The 21,290-nt window shown below is 43.9% G+C and overlaps 1 protein-coding gene across 1 annotated transcript in view; it reads left to right on the top strand.

Annotated features, from left to right (window-relative positions):
- The first annotated feature begins 5,219 nt into the window (after positions 1–5,219).
- SDHA (succinate dehydrogenase complex flavoprotein subunit A) overlaps positions 5,220–21,290 on the top strand; it is an 82,562-nt gene continuing 66,491 nt past the window's right edge. Inside the window, exon 1 of the mRNA XM_075212745.1 lies at positions 5,220–5,370. Within this exon, the coding sequence (XP_075068846.1) occupies positions 5,302–5,370 (69 nt within the window). The 5' untranslated portion in view covers positions 5,220–5,301. The remainder of the gene's footprint in view (positions 5,371–21,290) is intronic.

A 21,290-nucleotide genomic window follows, 5' to 3' on the forward strand; every position in this document is an offset into this window, starting at 1 on the left:
AGGGTCACTTAACAGAAAGGGGCTGGTGTAGAAGTAAAGGAATTATAAGTGGAGCCAAGGAGCCAAAATCTGGTGGAATTTATCGTCCTTATCGTGTAAATGATATGTAATCTGTTCCATTTGGGCAATAAACCAAATATAGGAGCGCATGGCCACCATAGTAGGGGGCTCAGCTTGCTTCCATGATTTAGCTACTAGACATTGCGCTGCAACAAGAATATGGGAAGCTAATTTCGCAGACTGCCTATCGTTATCAATCAGGGGATAGCAAAGAAGAAAGGACCATGGGTCTTTCTGGATGGGACATGGAAGGAGGGAAGAGAGGAGGGCCCTAACTCCGTCCCAAAAGGAGGATATTTTAGGACAGATCCACCAAATATTTAAAAAGGATCCCATCTAGCCACAACCCTGCCAACATAGTGGAGAAATAGAGGGAAACATTTTAGTAATTGTGTCAGGGGTGTAGTACCACCGATAGAGTATTTTATATGCGTTCTCCTTGACCAAGGTGGAAATAGAGCTGGTGGAAACCTGTTCCCTTATGATCTCCCAATAATCCTCCACTGGGGAGGGGGTCAGATCCCTCTACCACTTCTTCTCATGTCTACCACCGGGTGGGAAAAGTACATTGAGAATTAAGCTGTAGATATAGGAAATCGTGCCTCTACGCAAAGGCGAAGAGAGACATAGGGTTTCAAAGGGGGAATCAGGAGTGGGGGGAAGGAGCACCCCCGAGGAGAGAACCCACAAAGTGGCGTAACTGAAAATACTCCTAAAATTTAGGATGGAGGTATGGATTCTTAGAATGCAGGTCATCCCAAGAGATAAAGGTACCTTGATGCAATAGATCTCCAACAAACCGAACACCCGCAGTAGACCAGACACTATGGAAGGCTGAGGAGAGCCCGGGCGGGAAGGCAGGGTTACCCCAAAGAGGCAGAACAGGAGGGGAAGAAATCGGGATATTGAGATAGGGTCAGCAGGCCTACCAGATCGCATCTGAGAATAACAAGGTGGGGCATTGACAGACAAGCGATCTAGCTTGTTTTGAGAGACCCCATATACAGGAAAGAAATGGGAATTTAAGATAGACAGATTCAATATCAACCCACAACAGTCCCGCTGGGGGGGGGGGGGCAAAGGAATCTACAATCTGACTCAAGTGAGCCGCCCAATAATACATCTTCAAATCCGAGAAACCCCTACCACCACACTTGGTGGGTCTCTTTAAAAGAGCCAGCTTGACCCTGGGAGATTGGCCGTTCCATACAAATCTAGAAAGACATTTTTGGATAGAAGAGAGTTCCGAGAGGGGGACTCTAACAGGAAGGGTCTGAAAATAATAAAGAAGCTTAGGAAGGAGGTTCATCTTGACAGAAACGATCCTTCCCAGCCACGAGATTATTAATGAGCGCCAGGAGAAGAATTCTGACTTGATTTTAGCAAAAAGGCCTGGATACTTCTCTCGGTACAGGGGGTCGTAGGAGTTGGTGATAACAATACCTAAATATCTGATTTTCTTTTTTTGCCACAGGAAGTTAAAGCGGGAGGTTAACACCAGACCCTCCCAGTTAGAGATATTAAGCAGAAAGGCTTCTGATTTAGCAATATTAATCTTATAACCAGAAAGGCGCCCATAATGGTGTAATATTTTGAAGAGACTGGGGAGCAACTTCCCCGGCTGCTGCAGAGTCAAAAGGACTTCATCCGCGAAAAGAGAAAGCTTACTCTCTAGATCCCTCGTCCGCACACCTCATGTATCAGGGCAAGCTCGGATGGAAGCAGCAAGAGGCTCTATAACGAGGGAAAAGATGAGAGGAGAGAGAAGACAGCCTTGGCGAGTACTGTTGGAGATAGTAATAAGGTCAGACGGAGAACCATTGATCATAACTCTTGAAGAGGGTCGAGAATAAAAGGTTTGACTACCAGTAAGGAGGCTACCTGAGACTCCAAACGCCGACAAGGCTCCAGACATAACGCTCCAGGAGATCCTGTCATAAGCCTTCTCGGCTTTGAGAGAGAATGATAGCTGGGGCCTTCCTGGTATTAATGATATAAATCAGGTCAATGGTTCTCCTGGTGTTATCTCTGGCCTGACGGCCCAGGATAAAGTCAACCTGGTCATAATGTACAAGGATGGGAGGAACAAATTGAATCTATTAGCCAAAATTTTAGCATACAATTTAACATCTGTATTAAGCAGGGAGATAGGGCGATAACTAGTGCAGTCGTACCCTCTTTATGAATAACAGAAATCCGAGCCTCCAAAGAGTCCCTGGACCAAGAAGCCCAAGCCAGGATTGAGTTGAAGAGAGTGTGCAAACGGGGGACCAGGAGCGCAGCAAACCTTTTATAATAGGCAGCAGTGAAGCCATCTGGCCCCGGAGCCTTACTAGATTTCTGGGACTTTATAACCTGTTCAACCTTGTCCCTAGTAATCTCGACTCCCAGGAGAGCATTAGCCTGTGGAGTTTCGGAAGTTTAGCAGAAGAAAGAATCAATCAACTGTTAGTTTTGATGGGAGACTAAAGGGTCAGAGGGTTGAGGTAGGCCATAAAGTTTAGTATAGTAGGATTGGAAGAGAGCACGTATTCGCTGAGGATCATAATGCAGAACTCCATCGCAGTACCTGATAGCCAGGAGATTCCGGGCCGCTATCTTGGCTCTAAGTTTGGTGGCTACTAGTCTATCGGTTTTGTCGCCCTTTTCATAGAAGCGCTGATAAAGCAACTTCAACTTATTAGCAACCTGGTGGAATAATAAAAGTTTTAGTTCACCCCTAACAGAAGCAATTTCTTGAAGAACCAACGGGTCAGGATTCCATTTGTGACGTTGCTCTAAGTCTCTCAACGAGTCCGTCAGTTGAATAGTTTTGGCCAGACAAAATTGTTTAATCTGAGAAGTCAGAGCAATAAGATAACCCCAAATTACAGCCTTATGAGCATCCCAAAGAGTCATAGAAGAAATATCAGGGGTATTGTTCATCACAAAACACTCAGAGAGAAGAGAATGAAGGTGAGTAAGGGTTTCTTTGTCATGCAGAAGCAATTCGTTAAGCCTCCAGGTTGCTTTAGGAGGGCGTTGGGCAAGGGAGGTAAGTACAGCCGAAACAGGGGCATGGTCCGACCAAGTAATAGGAAAAATTTGGGAAGAGCGAAGTCTAAGAGTGAGGTCATGGCTGCGGAATAAGTGTTATGGGGAGAGGAGAAAAAGGTGTAGTCCCTAGCCAAAGGGTCTAATACTCTCCACGAATCGTAGAAATTATGTGTTACGAGCTACGGCGGTGCTCAGCCGCCGCAATTCTCTCACCTGCGTCCCGGTCGTCATCACTTCCGGGTGTCATCCTGGCCGCTGCCTAGGCAACGGTCGGGATGCTGTTATAGGTAGCGCCGCGTCCCGGCATTAGATCCAGCCGGGAGCGTGCGCAATGAGGCCAGGTGTCCCGCTATTAGCAGCCCCCTGTGGCTGATTTCTATGCCCTGCTCCTATTGGCTAGCAGTTGTATAAAAGGCAGGGAGGATTGACTACCTGTGTATGACCTATTGCCTGTCCCTGGATTCTGAACCATTGCCTGTGATCCTGATCCATTGCCTTTTCCCGGATTCTGAACCGTTGCCTGTGACCCTGACTGTACTGGTGCCTAACATCTCCTCCGGTGCTCCGTCCAGTCTGCAGATCACTGGCCTGTCTCTATTCCGTGTGTTACCTTCTGTACCTGTGCGCAGCCATGTGAGTATAAACTTATACTACCTTAAGTTTAAGACCTGGGGGCATCTGAGTACCTGTGAGTATAACCAGTCTCTACGGGAAAGGCGGCTGCTAAAGGTGAAGACCTCTTCTACCAGTTCCATAAGTTTATGCGGCACTGGTTGTTGTAACATTATGAAGCTTCATAAAAGCCTCTAAAGCACCAGTATTGTGGGCATCTCTCCTCAGGAGATGGAAAGAGGTGGCTGAGGAACGATCTATAGTCAGGGCTAAGACAGCGTTGAAATCACCAGTAAATAAGTTCACCCTGGCAAACGCGCTGGTAAAGAATCCAATTTTTTTAAGAACTTATATTGACCAGTGTTGGGTGCATATAGGTTCACTAGAGTGCAGGTGACATTATTTAAGGAGCCTATGAGGATCAGGAATCTACCTTCCTTATCCTTATGACAGTCGCGAAGATCAAAAATTAGATGGCGCGCAAACAAGATTGCAACGTCTCGGTCTCAGCTTTTTAAAGACACCTTTACACAATACTCGACCTCCAGGGGGGTTGTGGTCTGTGACACTTTTTACAATCACTATTTGCATGTTGCCTGATTTACTACCCATTTCTACTATGTGACCTAATTTTTCTGTGGAGTGTCACACAGACCCAATTTTATTAATAGATCCTGTATGAATTTACCCATCTATTGATAGCAAACAGGCCTAGGTACCGTATATCAGTAAAGCTTATACTCATTTCCTCAACTTCTATGTGTGGCAGAATTCTTAATTTGACTTATGAGCTGCCCTTCATCATGCTATTGAGGAATATGTGGTTGATCAATATTTTTATTGATTTTAAGTAGCTTATTTGAAAACTGAATTATTTTTTGTCTATATAAAATATTGCCAGTCATCACATGGTCTCCTTGTGCCACACACCAAGCTGAGCAATTCCTAAAAGTCTATTCAGGTGTCAAGACTACATCCTAAGCTAGGATATAACTCAACTCATGAGGTCTTTGAAGTTGATACAGGTGAAACTGCAATCTTCTTAGACCGGGATGTGCAGAGCCACCAAATAAACACACAACAGATCCTCTGACTTCACATTTTACACAATAGATTAATTTGATATACCATATTTACACTGCTGTTATGATTAGGCCTTATTCCCCCCAGTTGTTATAGGTTAATCATGATAACTGTAACTATCATGTTTTCATAAAGTTGGGGGGCAGTGATTTCACGAGGTACCTACACAGAGCTGCCCAGCATGGAATACAGTTGACTCTTGCCCCAAAGAGGTGTTTGGCTGGGTTTGTTTAAATGAGTGAGCCCTGAGGCCAAACTATTTACATATGGAACTTGGGTGAAGAGACCCTAGTTCATCTTAACAAACGTATGAAATACGGAGATCGCCGGTGAATAGCGTCATGTCAACAGTCACATGGTTCACAACTGAATATTATTACGTTCCTATCACACTGGTTTATGTTGCGCTTTGCTCGCTCTAAATAAAGCTTTCACAGAAGGGGTGGAGCAATGACGTAGCCCTTGTCCAAGTACGTGAGGTGAATGACACGGAGCTGGGATTAGAGTAACATGGCAGCTTTGGGTGCAGCGGCTTCGCAGCTCCTGAGAATGAGATTGTTAGAAGGGGCGAGCTTGAGGGTGAGTAGCGGGTTGTATAGGAGGAGGGGGCCGGTAGGTTCTATACGCTTTGGTGGTGCTGTTGCTGCATGTGTAACTGAATTGACGGTTGGGCGGATCAGGTGAAGGTCACCTCCTCTCCTGAAGCCTCTACACCTGTACTGCGTACGCACGGCACTATCCTCTGTGAGGCTTCGGCTTTATTGGTTGGAAAAGTGATGGGGGCGTGGTCACCGGGTAACGTCGACTATTTGACCTTTTCGTGTAAAGTGAGACTGGTGTTTTGTATTGTGTAATGTCTTGTTGCATACATGGTTCTTGACTTATTTTTGTTTAATTAAGGCTCACACAGAGGCCCATTTAGCTTTGTAGGTTCCTGACATTGAATTAGAGCACACTTGCGTAAACTGTAAATTATGTTTAAAAATAACTTGTCCCCAGGAGATAGATAGATATATAATATTGGAAATTTAGAAGTGCTGGTATGGAACTTTCACTGATTTGCATGGCTGGTGTTTAGTAGTTTTGATAGTGAATTTTATTTTAGATGCATTTTAACACTATATCAAATAATATAAAATATATTAGTTGATGGAAGGCTATCCACCCTGTGTCCCCCACTTCTCCATTATATCTTCCATGTTATTATTTCTGTTTCCTTTCTCTGTTCTGATGTGCCCCTATCTTCATTGCAGGTATCCCCCTTCTCTCCATCCCTACCTGTTTTCCCCTGTTCTTCACATCCTGCTTCTCGCTTTGATCCTTTCTATCCCTGTTTGTTACTATTATTCACTCTCACTAGTGAATTCACTCATTTGCCGTCTCCATCATGCTGCTGTCCCTTCTGTTCTTTACGTGACTTTGAAAAATCACAGAATGTGCTTGCAACAGACACTATCATCTCTAGGGGTCTACATGGTTAGCCTCTAGTAAAGAAGGATGAGTAAATCTTTATAGGAACTCGAGGTACATGTGGCATATCTCTTGAGAACAGGGCTTTATATGTGCTGGAATGTTGTGGAACAATGTTATGACATATATTACCTGGAGCCCTGACTCTGACATCAGAATTATATGTAGTTTGGGTATGGAAGCATGGGGCATGGAGAGATTTTTGTGACTTGCTGCCTAATACCACTTTCATACTGCCGCCCCTGCAATATCTCGGGTTTTTGAAGCCGGGTTTTTGCAGGGTCTCTGAGCGTCCCAGCTCAGAAACACCATTCATACTGCACCTCGGACCCGGGAATTTCCCGGGTTGACCCCATTCCTACTGCACAAGTCTGTGCCCTGGCAATTTGTGGGGGTCATCACCAGAGCAGTTTTCATTGGCTAAAAAACAGTGATGTCCTTGAAAGGTGACTGGTTTGTTGACGCATAAAGATGATGCAAAAGTGGGTGGTGATTGTTTACCACATTACTTTTCATCATGGCCGACGACTCACTTTTGTGTAGCCCAGAGTTCATGTTTACTAGTATTTTTTTGCTGTTTTATGCAGCAAATGAGAGTTTGCTGCAGCTGCTGACACTGTGCACTCTTGCACAGTCCCAGTTCAGGAGGAGGAAGGCGAAGTTTATGGCACAACAGAAGAAAACTCGGTGTCTGTATATGCGCAGGAGGAGAGCGTTTCTCACGGCCAGCATCGCCTCAATTTTGAGATTCAGTGCTGCCAGTAACCGAACCATGCGTGCCAGAGAGCGTAGCCACGGAGAAGCTTTCTGGTCTACTGTGGAAGCATTTGAGGAACAGCAGTGGATGCAACACTTCAGAATGTCACGTGGGACATTTAACTATGTGCTGGACCTTATTACCCCAGCACTTTCCAGGAAGGCCACTAACTTTGGGAAAACTATTCCACCATGTAGGCGCCTTTCTATTGTGTTGTGGTGGTATGCTACCTCTGGAGAATACCGGACAATCTCCTGCTTGTTTGGAGTGGGGATATCCACGGTGTGCACTCTAGTGCATGAAGTCACCACGGCATTGCTGGAAGCCCTGTATCATCGCTTCATCTCCTTACTGCAAGGTCAGCGCCTGGATGATACAATTGTAGGATTCCTGAAGCGTGGGTTTCCACAGTGTGCTGGAGCCATAGACGGGACACACATCCCCATCATTGCCCCCACAGACAACCATGCGGATTACTACAACCGCAAAGGCTGGAATTCCATCATTCTGCAGGCTGTGGTTGACCACAACTATTGGTAAGCATTTTTTATGTTTTTTTTATGTGACTGTGCCATGTGTAATGCGTATTGTAAAACATATTTATATATGGGTTTTTTTATGTTAGTTTCACAGATGTTTTCATCGGGTGGGCTGGACGTTCCCATGACGCCAGAGTTCTAGCAAATTCGGACCTTTACCAAATTGCTGAGGAAAGACAAGATGGCTGGCTGTTCCCTAGAGAGGTAAATATCGGTGTAATGTTGTATGATGTTTTTGGAATTGAAGCTTATATACTATTGTTTGCTATCAATATTGTATGTATTTACTGCCCCTTTTTATATACAGTTGTAACACTTGCAAAATGCATTTTCACCATATAGTACCAAGTGTACTGCGTTATTTGACCAATATTTTAAACATGGTGACGTGAAACTGCATGTTTTTATTTACAGAAATCTACGTTTGTTGATGGTGTGGAGATACCGGTACACATCATTGGGGATGCTGCTTACCCTTTGAGGCGCTGGCTGATGAAGGGGTTCACTCAGCAACATCACCTGTCTCGGGAACAGATCCGGTTTACACATACCCTCAGCTCTGCTCGGATGGTGGTGGAAAATGCTTTTGGGCTCCTGAAAGGACGTTGGCGCTGTCTATTGAAGCGCATTGACACCAAGCTTGTGCCCCACGTGGTTGCTGCTTGCTGTATTTTACATAACATTTGTGAAATTCAAAAAGAGCAATTTCTACCTGAGTGGAATGTGCAGGAATCTGAAATGCCAGTGCTGTCAGTGGACTCCAGTACTTTTGAAGGAGAGCGTACCAATACCTCTGCTGAACTTATTAGGACCACCCTCACTGCCAATTTGACCTCACTTGTTTGAATGTACCACACAAATGTAAAAATAAAAAATATATGTTTATTTCACATATTGTATTTTGTTTTGTACATATTTCCTCATATGTCTCTTCACAAAAAAGTATAAAATGACACAATATAAAAGTGCTTACTTGCATGTAGAAAAAATAAAATATATACATAAGTAGTAAACCGAAGACACAAATGTGCCCAAACAGTAAGTGCAAATTTGCTTTTCACGAGATATATATATATATATATATAGCTAACGGTGTGATTCCAGATCACACGTAACATACATGATAACAATTAACAGTGAAACATTTGAGCATAAAACATGATTATTACAATTGCCTATATTGTGGCATTTCTGGTGGTGGAGTGGTTTGGAGTGGAAAACCCGGTGGGTATTCTATGTTGGGGTTACCCATAGGTTGAGCATGTTGTGTATTCTGTACCGGGTTTGGAGGGTTATTGTTGCCTAACATGGGTTGCCCCCGCTGGTACATAGGATAATGTCCGTCATAATAGTAAGGACTTGGAGGAGGTGCCTGCACCCGTGAGAGGAGTCTGTCCATGAATCCCATAATACACTCACGATTTTCGCGTAACACGCGTTCCTGCATGTTCATGATTTGCATGAGGAAAGAGTCCTGCAGTTCCCGCTCATTGTCCATGAAACGCTGCAGTTGTGTATTCTCGTGTTCCCTCATGGTGCTGTCCATCTCCCGCAGTTGATCCATCATGACAGTTGTCATTGTTTTAGTTGCTTGGTCCATTTTGTTGGGCCTTTTGCGTTTTTTAGGAACGTTGTAAACTGTACGTAGAAAAAAACACAGTAAAACATACATTAGAATATATAATGTGGCAGAACAAAAAAGCAGTGTTGTAAGCTGATATGTGCTTGAGACCTCCGCCCTCTTGCCCAGTAGTTTTGCACTGCAACATATGCGTAGAGATGTTTTAATACTTTGGAGTGTATTATATTTGTCTTTTGGGCTTTTTGTTGATATAGTTCTCTTTTTAAAGTTATGTAGAAACTGTCACGAGCCGCGGCGGTACTCACAGCCGCCGCGGCTCGCTTCCTGTAGGTCCCAACGTCCCGGCCGTCACCATGACGACCGGGACGTCATTTCCTTCCAACTCCCGACCGTTGCCAAGGCAACGGTCGGACGCTTCCTCAGCGCCGTGTCCTGGCAGCCAGGCGCGCTCTAGGGACAATCAGGCAGATTTAGCCTGTGGCTGAATTAGCAGGCATTAGCCTGCAGGTGTGGATTTCAGTGCTAAGCCCTGATTGGTCTTGCTAGGTGCTGGCAATTAGCCTACAAGTGTGGCCTTGTCTAGGGGCAGGTTCTGATTGGTTATGGGTTGTATTTAAGGCAATGAGGTCTGCTGCCTCATTGCCGGTTATAGCTTCTGTGCTCCAGTCTGCTGACCTGCTTGCTCCAGTTCCTGTTCCTGTATCTACGTTTTGACTTCCCGTGTATGACCCTTGGCTTCGTATTTGACTTCGCTTGTGTTTCCTGTGACCCTGATCCTTGGCTCGTTTACCCGTTCTGCTACTTTGCCTGTGACCTCTGACCTCAGCTTGCTCATCGTTTCTGTTACCTGCTGCCGACCTTTTGACCTCTGCGTGGACCTGACTCTTCTTGCCTGGGTTCTCCCCAGCCGGTACACACTTCACGACCCTCTGTCAGTCTGCAGCCCAGTCTGTCCCCACCATCAGGGGCTCCAGTGAACACCTGACTGGCAGAGTAGACTCCGGGTTGTGTTGTGCCGGCTGGAGGGGTTCCTAACATTATAACCGGCCCACTCCCGCAGACAAGGTTAGAATGGATACAAGTGGATCCACACCGTCTCCAGCACAAACTCTAGCAGGCCACGTTGAGTCCTTGTATCAGATGATGCAGGGATTGGCTGAGCGTATGTCTGTTCAAGAAGAAGCCACAAAAGCTTCACAACCGACTCCAGGTCCCATCTGTGAACCCAAAATGAACCAGATCGGTTCTCCGGAAATAGAACCCTGTTTCGGAACTTCAGGGAGAGCTGCAAGCTCTATTTTCGGATGAGACCTCGCTCCTCCGGTTCAGAGCAGCAAAGAGTTGGGATTATTATTTCCCTTCTACAGGGTGACCCCCAGTCCTGGGCGTTTTCTTTGCCGCAGACCAGTCCGGCCATGCAGTCCGTAGACTCCTTCTTCGAGGCACTGGGTCTACTGTATGATGACCCGGATCGAGTGGCCTCCGCGGAAGCTCATCTACGGTCCTTGAAACAAGGCCGACGGTCGGCAGAATAATACTGCGCTGAATTCCGTAGATGGTCACCTGATAGTGGATGGAACGACCCTGCCTTACGGAGTCAGTTCCGTCTCGGCCTATCTGAACAGATTAAAGATTCTTTGGTGCAATACCCGTCTCCTAGTTCTCTGGAGGATCTGATGCACCTCTCCATTAAAATTGACAGGAGATATAAGGAGCGGAAAACTGAAAAGGAAGCATCGTCACCTCCATTCGCCTTCGTTCCTGTTTCCCAGGATGGTGAGGAGCCTATGCAATTAGGAGCATATCGTCTCTCTTCGGAAGAGAGAGACAGGAGACGTTCGCAAGGTCTATGTCTATACTGTGGCATAAAAGGCCACTTCTCCCGTTCTTGCCCAAATAAGTCGGGAAAAGACCATGCCTAGGGAATGAGGGGAAAGTTCACCTAGGTCTGCAAATTATCTCCCCGAAAAATGCTGTATTAATCCCTGCACAGCTCACCTTCCGGGCTCGCTCTGTGGACCTGTTGGCCTTCATTGATAGCGGAGCTGCAGGCAACTTCCTTGATATTGGGTTTGCCCGCTCTGCCGGAATTCCGATGGTAAAACTCAACTCTGCCATTACTGTCTGTGGCTTAGACGGAGGTCCGTTGCCTGGTGGCAAGATTTCCTGGGAGACCCCGCCACTACAGTTGAAGATCGGAGCTCTCCATTCTGAGTCAATCACCTTCTTCCTGATCGATTGTTCGTCGGTTCCTATGATCTTGGGCCACCCATGGCTTTCCTGTCATAACCCTGTCATAGACTGGGTAAAAGGAGAGATTGTCAAGTGGAGTACTTATTGTACACAGTCTTGTTTGTCACTGTCTCTGCGTATGATTCAGCCTATTCCGGAGCGGCTTCCCTCACAGTATCATGAATTCTGGGACGTGTTCTCCAAGAAGGCTGCTGATACCTTACCGCCACATCGTGACTTTGACTGTGCCATTGAACTTATTCCTGGTTCCAAGTTACCTAAGGGGCGTTTGTATTCCCTTTCTGCTCCAGAAACAAAATCCATGCAGGAGTATATCGATGAAAACCTGGAGAGAGGCTTCATCAGGCCATCTAAGTCTCCCGTAGGAGCGGGATGCTTCTTTGTATCAAAAAAAGACGGAGGGTTAAGACCTTGTATTGACTACCGGGGATTGAATCATATCACAGTCAAGAACACCTATCCCCTTCCGCTCATTTCGGTTTTGTTTGATCAGCTAAGAGGGGCCACTGTCTTCACTAAAATCGACCTTCGCGGAGCATATAATCTCATCCGTATCAAAGAAGGAGATGAGTGGAAGACGGCATTCAATTCGCACTCTGGCCACTACGAGTATCTGGTCATGCCGTTTGGCCTTAGTAATGCACCTGCAGTGTTCCAGGACTTGATCAATGAAGTTCTTCGGGAATTCCTTGGTTGTTTCGTGGTCGTCTATTTAGATGATATCCTCATCTATTCCAGATCTTTGCCCGCCCATCAGACTCACGTCAAACAAGTTCTACAGAAATTACGAGAGAACCACCTGTACGCTAAGCTGGAAAAGTGTGAGTTCGAGGTACAGAGAGTATCCTTTTTAGGCTATGTAATCTCTTCTGAGGGATTCTCCATGGATCCAGCTAAGGTCCAGGCTATTCTGGATTGGGTGCAACCCAACAATCTTAAGGCGGTGCAGAGGTTCCTGGGCTTCTCCAATTATTATAGGAGATTCATTCACAACTTTGCCGACATTGTGGCTCCCATTGTCGCTCTGACCCGTAAAGGAATGGATCCAACTAATTGGTCGTCCCAAGCAGTAGCCTCATTCGAAAGCCTGAAAAAGGCCTTTGTCTCCGCTCAGGTCCTTAGACATCCGGATCCAGCTAGGACATTTATTCTTGAGGTCGACGCCTCTGACATCGGTGCCGGTGCCATCCTATCGCAGAAGGATCCTCATACTAATCGTCTGCACCCATGTGCTTATTTCTCCCGTCAGTTCTCTTCAGCGGAGGCCAACTATGATGTCGGTAATAGAGAACTATTGGCAATCAAATGGGCCTTCGAGGAGTGGCAGCATTGGTTGGAGGGTGCTTCACATCAGATCTCTGTCATTACCGATCACAAGAATTTACAATATATACAGTCAGCCAAACGTTTAAATCCCAGACAGGCCCGGTGGGCGTTATTCTTTACCCGGTTTAACTTACTGATCACCTACCGACCAGGCTCCAAAAATGTCCGGGCAGATGCCCTTTCCAGAAGTTTCTCGGCACACCACATTCCAGTCACTATCCCAGAGCCGATTATTCCCCCTTCCGTAATCCATGCCGGGTTGACCCAAGATCTGAGTATCACACTTCAGAGATTCCAGAAATTAGCCCCTGATACTACTCCGGAGCGACGTCTCTTTGTTCCAGTCCATCTAAGGAAGGCGGTTATTGCAGAGGCGCATAACAGTAGGGTTGCAGGGCATCCTGGAATTTTCAAGACGTTAGAAATCCTTTCCCGTACAGTCTGGTGGCTATCTATGTCTGCTGACGTCAGGAGTCATGTCCTCTCATGTGAGGTTTGTGCCAGAAACAAAGTTCCTAGGATCCGCCCAATAGACCAGTTAGTTCCTTTGGCACCACCTGCAAAACCATGGACCCACTTGTCCATGGACTTTATAGTGGATCTACCACCTTCTGCAGGACACAATACCATTTGGGTCGTGGTAGACCGGTTCAGTAAGATGTCCCATTTCGTTCCCTTACCCAGACTGCCTACAGCTCGGGATTTGGCCGTCTTATTCATTCAACATATTTTCCGGCTCCATGGACTCCCTACTGACATAGTTTCCGATCGGGGTTCCCAGTTCATAGCGCAATTCTGGAGATCTTTCTGTACCCTCCTCGGAATCAAGGTTAGTTTATCATCTGCATATCACCCTCAGTCCAATGGGCAGACCGAAAGAGTTAACCAGTCCTTGGAAAAATTTTTGCGATGCTACACGTCAGAGTTCCATGATAATTGGTCTTCCTTGTTACCCTGGGCAGAATTCGCCTGTAACAATTCCTGTCATTCATCTACTAAAACTTCTCCGTTTTTCTGCAATTATGGTTTTCACCCCAGATCTAACTCCCTGTATTCACTTAACCCAGTTGGTGTCCAGGAGATCCGTTCCACTGCAAGAGATCTCAGAGTTATCTGGAGGAAAGTACAGGCATCTCTGAAACAGGCTTCAGTTGTCGCAAAAATTTTTTCGGATCGCCACCGTACCATCTGCTCCTTCAAGGTGGGCCAGAGAGTGTGGCTGTCTACAAAAAACATTAAACTCAGACAGCCTTGCAAAAAGTTAGGTCCCAAGTTCATCGGCCCGTTCCTTATCATCAAGCAGGTTAATTCTGTTGCATTTAGGTTAAGAATTCCGGGCTCATTGAGAATTCCCAACACATTTCACTGTTCTCTGTTGAAGCCGGTATTATATCCTACTCAAATCCAGTCTTCAAATTTGCCTGAGAGAAAATCAGACAGATCACCAAGATACGTTGTTCAGAAGATCTTGGATTCCAAAAAAGTGCAAGGTCAGGTGCACTTCCTAGTGCAGTGGAGGAATCGTGGGTTAGAAGAACGGTCTTGGATCCCACGGAGACAACTCGATGCTCCTAAACAGTTGAAGGAGTTCTTTAAAAAATTTCCAAGGAAACCGGGATGTCGGGGTTCCTTAACCCCTCCTCAAGGGGGGGGTACTGTCACGAGCCGCGGCGGTACTCACAGCCGCCGCGGCTCGCTTCCTGTAGGTCCCAACGTCCCGGCCGTCACCATGACGACCGGGACGTCATTTCCTTCCAACTCCCGACCGTTGCCAAGGCAACGGTCTTGCCAAGGCAGCGGTCGGACGCTTCCTCAGCGCCGTGTCCTGGCAGCCAGGCGCGCATGCGCTCTAGGGACAATCAGGCAGATTTAGCCTGTGGCTGAATTAGCAGGCATTAGCCTGCAGGTGTGGATTTCAGTGCTAAGCCCTGATTGGTCTTGCTAGGTGCTGGCAATTAGCCTACAAGTGTGGCCTTGTCTAGGGGCAGGTTCTGATTGGTTATGGGTTGTATTTAAGGCAATGAGGTCTGCTGCCTCATTGCCGGTTATAGCTTCTGTGCTCCAGTCTGCTGACCTGCTTGCTCCAGTTCCTGTTCCTGTATCTACGTTTTGACTTCCCGTGTATGACCCTTGGCTTCGTATTTGACTTCGCTTGTGTTTCCTGTGACCCTGATCCTTGGCTCGTTTACCCGTTCTGCTACTTTGCCTGTGACCTCTGACCTCAGCTTGCTCATCGTTTCTGTTACCTGCTGCCGACCTTTTGACCTCTGCGTGGACCTGACTCTTCTTGCCTGGGTTCTCCCCAGCCGGTACACACTTCACGACCCTCTGTCAGTCTGCAGCCCAGTCTGTCCCCACCATCAGGGGCTCCAGTGAACACCTGACTGGCAGAGTAGACTCCGGGTTGTGTTGTTGCGGCTGGAGGGGTTCCTAACAGAAACATTAGTGTTTGGTTTGCGTTTATGTTGATATACTTCTCTTTTTTTTACAGTTATGTTCAAACATTTTTTTATTTTTTTAAAGTTATGTAGATATATTTTTTGGTATTTGGCTTGCATTTCGGTTGATACAGTTCTTTTTTTTTTTTACCAATTATGTAGATATAAATGTATGTATGTATATATATATATATATATGGTTGGTTATTATGTAAGATTATTAAAGATACTTACTGTTGGAGCGTAAACTGGGACCTGGCATAGACTTTGATACCGGCACTGGTTCTGGCTGCGTTTCTTGCGAAGTCTCTGTAACGACTTGCGCAGCAGGGAATGGCTGTGAATCGTTCAATTCCTCCCAAGACATGTTGGTGTCATCTGTTGTGGCAGAGCACTCCAGTTCTGGGGTGTCTTCAATAGAATCTTCTATTATTATAGTTGCGTTCTCGCTTGTCTGTGTGCTCTCTGGTGGTGTTGGTATAGCCGCATCCACATTGCTAGAAGATGACAGTGCAATTGGATTTGTCAGAGGAGAATGTCCAAAGACCATATTGCACTGGTCATAAAAGGGCCAGTCCATTCTTTCAGCGCCACTTTTGCGCCTGTTGTGGTCATGGACTTTAGTGTACTGCTTCTTCAGGGACTTCAATTTGTTCAGGACTTGTTGCTGTGTCCTCTTTATGCCACGTTGTGTGAGTATTTTGGCGATGTTGTAGTTCACTGTGGCATCCTTCAAAGTCCCAGTCACTTGCCTTTTAATTTCTTCCTCCCCTCTGACATTCAGCAGCTCACGCACCTCTTCCTCCATCCAGTGTGTCATAACTGCTGTAAATAAACACTGTTTTTGTAAACTATTAAAAGCAATTTTTTCAGTAAAAAAACTCTTCTGCTTCAGCTTTAGCTTGAGAACACCATCCACCATCTCTCCTAAAAAGCTTCTACAATGTTCCACGGGCTTCCAACGATGACATCATCCTCCAGAGACAGGCAGACAGCCAATCAGCATGTTTTCTGTGCAACCCGGGTTGAAAAACCCGGGTTGCACCATTCATAGTCCACGCGACCCGGGAATTACCCCTCGATAAATTCCGGGTTGAAGACCCGGGTTTTTAGACCCGGGATTTTGGACTTGTACCATTCATACTGCACCAAGACCCGGGTCGTTTGAGCTCGCCCCTGCAAAAACCCAGGATTTTGGTGCAGTATGAATGGGGTATAAAAGTGGATAGCATTTATAGCAAGGTGTTGAGAAAAGGAGGGTGGGAAATGACTAACAGGGTAGCTTGTGGATTTTGTGATTGTATCTTTGGTTTTTGTAACAGCTGTATAGTTTCTTCTATATTCCCCTTTTGCTTATGCATGATGATTAGGGATATTTATCTTTTTGGCAACTTTTAAATATTCCTAATAATTAATGGAGGTTTGGACATCCCATGTATTGACAGATGTTCAATACATGAGAATATCTTTTGTCTTTGTCTTCAATCTTCAGTAAGTTTAGACCAATGAACCAGTCTCTGTTTCTGCTTTTTTGCGTAAGCATAATACATATAGTGTAAAATGGACACAATTTTATGAAAAAAAGTTGTATGCTAATAAATATAAGTTTGGTTTAGGCTGCCTATACTAGTCATGTCGGGTATGACCTAGAACACTTGAATTTTTCAGATTATAGTTTTGTTAACAGATCTTTATTGCTTTGTATCCCCTTGTCACAGCTTTTGAAGATCTAGTAAGACTCATGCACAGTTCAAAAACTACCTATCCTACATGATAGGAAGTTCACCCACCATTCATCATTAAGCTCTCTCCTTTCAAAGATTCAAGGGCGTTTAGTTCCCTTTTACCACAGAATGCAGCACTTGTAAACTAACAGACAGGGCATGGAAGGGGAAATAAATATATAGCTGAAATAGGGAGTGTAATGTTCAAACTTGTTGGGGGTGGGTTTGCTCAACGCGTACCTGCAGCACACAACACATATTATACAGATTGTAGCTGCAGTGCCAGACACATTTACCAAACGGCGACCAACATGTACAATGCCTGACAGTTACCCAGGATTGCCTGTCTCTATAGCATAGCCGGTAGTCCGGTGTGACTGCATGATCGGAATAATCTCGTCGGGTGGGATCCCGTCTCCACTGGGTGTAAGAAGTTGCTACTAGTTCAGGCTGCAGGTCCTCATGGGACTGTAAATTGAGCAAACTGGCAATACTCTCTGGTTTCTCTGGATACTGGATTTGTTTTTAAAGCACAAAAATATATTCACAAAACTTTAAAGATCACATGTCACCTATGCATGTGTGTAAAACACATTTTGATGGCTGAAAAATTGTTGTTGAGAATTGTCAGGATGAGAGCATAAATATGATATAATTAAATAGAATATTGAATGTCAGGGCCCAAATAAAATATTGCATTGATGCCTAAATAAACCTGATTTTTATCTCAGATAAATGTTTGACCAAATGTTTTTAAAAAGGAAACAATTAGCCCAGTAGGAGGTAATTAAGTTGAGAAGACCTGCTTAATATATGCAGATCAGACATCCCTTGTTTTGATCATGTATTTCACTTTCTAATTGACTTCCTTACAAAACGTAGTGTAAACACAATGAACCACTAAATGTAAATGACAGAGCCATATGCCTAGGTGAGATTCTTGTAGGCAAATATATCATTTGAGGACTGCCTATACAGGTATATAGAAATAAGGGCCTTAAAGGAAAATGTCTTCATAGTTCATATTTTGGGAAATCTGGGTGCCATACCAAGGAGCAGGAATCACACCAGGGTTGTGAATGACATATACTGGCGGTATCCGGGAACAGCTATAATCACATATCTTTGGAAAAGGTATATCACATTGTCATAATTCCATCATGTTTGGTATTTAAATATGCAGGAGATTGACCAGTTTATTGAAGGGGGAGTTGTGTCTCTTGGATATATCTGTGAAGAATTACCCAAAGGTCAAAACTTTGGGAATATTTGTGAGAACTATAGTGACACCCAGGGGACATCCCTGCCCCCCTATTAGCATTAACACACACACCCCTGTGAAGAATGTCTTATTTCATTTTGCTTAAAAAAACCTGTGTTGGGAAGGGGCAAGTAGTCTGTTTCCTGGGGATCAATCTAATTGAAGGACTGTCAATTTTTTCTGCCTGCCCCAGGAATATAGATTATTATATGTAAGTGATGCTCTGTACTTTCATCCAATTTGTTTTTATAACTGCAATTTTTTATTTGTATGTCAAATCTTTATCTAACTTTTTTTTTTTTTATTCTCTGTAAGCATTGTACTTTTTGTATATTAAATCTAACAATTTAATAGTTCTGTTCCTATTGCGCTAAAATGAATTTATTGCCTGTTTAGAAGAGACAGATTGCTTGGCTGGATTAACTCTTTAAAAACCAGTGTGTGAAGAGTTAACTGTTTAGCAACCAGAACACAGAGTGTGCGCAATTGGGTGATTAAATCATAGGTTTGCCCTGGGCCTTATATGTAGCTGATGGCAGTTGCTGAGAGGTGTGAAGCGTGCGTCTGTGTTGGCAAGGGACCAGCAAAATCTGTAGCCTTAGAGGAAGAGGGGAGTGTGAGATTTGGGCTGGAGTCCTGTGTGTTCCCTTACAGTAAGCTTCCAAGCCACGAATGCGCAGAGGGCAGTTTGTGACAGATAAAGGAGTTCAGGAGTGGTTTCCTGGCAAAAGAGGTGATATATTGTATGACTCTGAATTTTTGATACGATATCTAATCAGGGAGTAGCTAGAGGGGCTTATCCCTGACAAGAATCTATCCCACTCTTTTTCTAGGAATAAATAACTTATCAACATGCTTCCTGACTAATATTAATGTAGCACTTTATTTTAGTGAATTAATAGACTGCATTCTCATGAATATTGGTAAGCCTGCAAAATGGCTGCCTCCACCACGTGTATTTGACAGGTGCTCTTTAGTTAAAGAACATAGTATGCACAGTTTTTCTGTCTGTATGTGGTTCAGTTGTTATCTGATCCATTTGATTGGTGCCAAGCACCAATCAAATGTCACTATCGATTTGAGTTTTATCGAGAAACCAAGAAAATTTGGAGAAAAGTGCCACCTATAATGTTCGAACTAGAAATAACAATGAAGCCTTGGGCATCAACATCTATTAAACATACACATCCATGAAAGTCAGCAAGAGTTTTTCAAAATGTTGAATGAAAAAATCGGAAAGGGTTGGGATTATTGCACAGAATCTGATGACATTAGATGGCTTTCACTATTAATTGACCAAGGACTTGTCATTTTTGGTTCAATTCTCAGTTTGCTGAACTTCTATATAAATCATGAGAAACAAGTTCAGCAGTCTTTGTTGTCTGCACCCGCCTTTTGAGTTGTCATTTTTAGTGTATTCCTTGTTTTTGCTTTCCCAAAATCTTATTATTGCATGTCTAGGACTTCAACCCTATTAATACAACACTCTAGTAGAATGTGGATTGTTAAAACCAAGGAACGATTTTGTTGCTGTAATGATTTCCGTCATGTAACTTTGTAAGATTGGATATTTCATAGGAGTCTGTTTTCAGATCCATAATTGGTAGTTTTACCCAGGGCCGCCAATTCCCAAGTCTTATATAGTACTTACCACCACCAAACAAATTCTTCTGTATCCTACTTGTTTTTCTTATTGTATACAATAGAGGAAGCTATAGTATTCACCAATTGCACCCTACACAAGCATTCAAAGACCTCAAGGTAATTGTCATATTTAGCGTCAATCTGAGTACTTTTGGTCTGAGTGAAGTAGTGATAACTAGCTGTGATGTTATTTAATACGGACTTGCTTGAAAATGGTAAAATCTTCAAGAGCACTATTTAAGAAGTAATGGAATGATTTGAATACTTTGTGCTAGCTTTTTCCATATTGACTGTGTGTGTGTAGAAGTGCCATTGAGCAAATAGGAGTGTGGACAATGTTTAAAAGGGTTTTTTTCTTGTTTTGTTTTTTTACATTCCAAAGCAGGTTGCACACAAAAAAGTGTGATTGTAAACTTAGATTTATACTTCGGCTTTATAGATTGTGTAAATGCATTCTGTATCATGCAAAGTCAGCAGATAAGCTAATTCTCTGCTTGCAGATAAACTACTCTAGTCTGTCCTCTACTTTGCAATTTTCTCTAGTTGCTAATACCCATTGTTGGTTTGTTGTACATTAATAGTAGGCCATTTGAAAATCTGTCTAAAAATGTAAATTTTTGCATGCATTCTTTCAAATCTAATACAGTATGCTTGACCACCATAACACACACTGGCACATTGTTGTAATCAGAGAATGTCTAACAATATATCCATGGTTATCAATGCCATTCATAGTTCAGTACTTAATGTGCCCGATTTGTTAAGGAAAGTAAGGCAAAAAAATAAGTAAAAACAATGCAAGGTGTCCTTTTTTTCATGTAGCACAAATACTTGATAGCTTATTTGTACAAGAGCTGAAAATGTAAAGTTCATCTAGGACATGCCCTACTCCAAATATACATCTACCATCACATTTTAAAATTACTTCTCCTTCCAATGCAACATGGTTTTGCCAAGGTGCAAAGTTACTCAATTGTATTGCTTTAGTTTTCTTAATGAATCAGGCCCAATGTGTTTAGGAGGAAATATTCCATTCTTGGTCATGACAAAAATAACACAACAATTCTTGATAAATAATTGTAATTTGTGCCACATTTCACAGTTTTGACATGGAGTGTTAAACGGAGAACTATTTTTACTTAATTTCTGCCATGTCATTTGGCAGCATATTGAGCACCAAATTAGTGCAACCCCAGAGTTGCGCTTAGTTTTTTAGATTTTTCTTAATAACAATGTGTTCTAGTGTCATAACTGTTGTACATGTTTATTCAGCATGCTGGCTTCGAATGGCCACACTATTACTTTCAGAGGATTAGCATTCACTTGATATGTTGAGAAACATGAGCCTGTGTGCGCCCTCCCAGAGATTTTGTAGAAAAATTGTCTGATGCATGCTTAAAAGAAACTTAATTTGGTTTATAAAGAAAAAAAAATAACTTTATGTGGGATTGCTTAAGGTTATGTCCCTGTTGAAGAAAAAATGCTAAAAGCCTTATTGCAGGAAA

Source organism: Mixophyes fleayi, chromosome 5 (assembly GCF_038048845.1).
Source record: "Mixophyes fleayi isolate aMixFle1 chromosome 5, aMixFle1.hap1, whole genome shotgun sequence".
NCBI classification, from domain to species: domain Eukaryota; kingdom Metazoa; phylum Chordata; class Amphibia; order Anura; family Limnodynastidae; genus Mixophyes; species Mixophyes fleayi.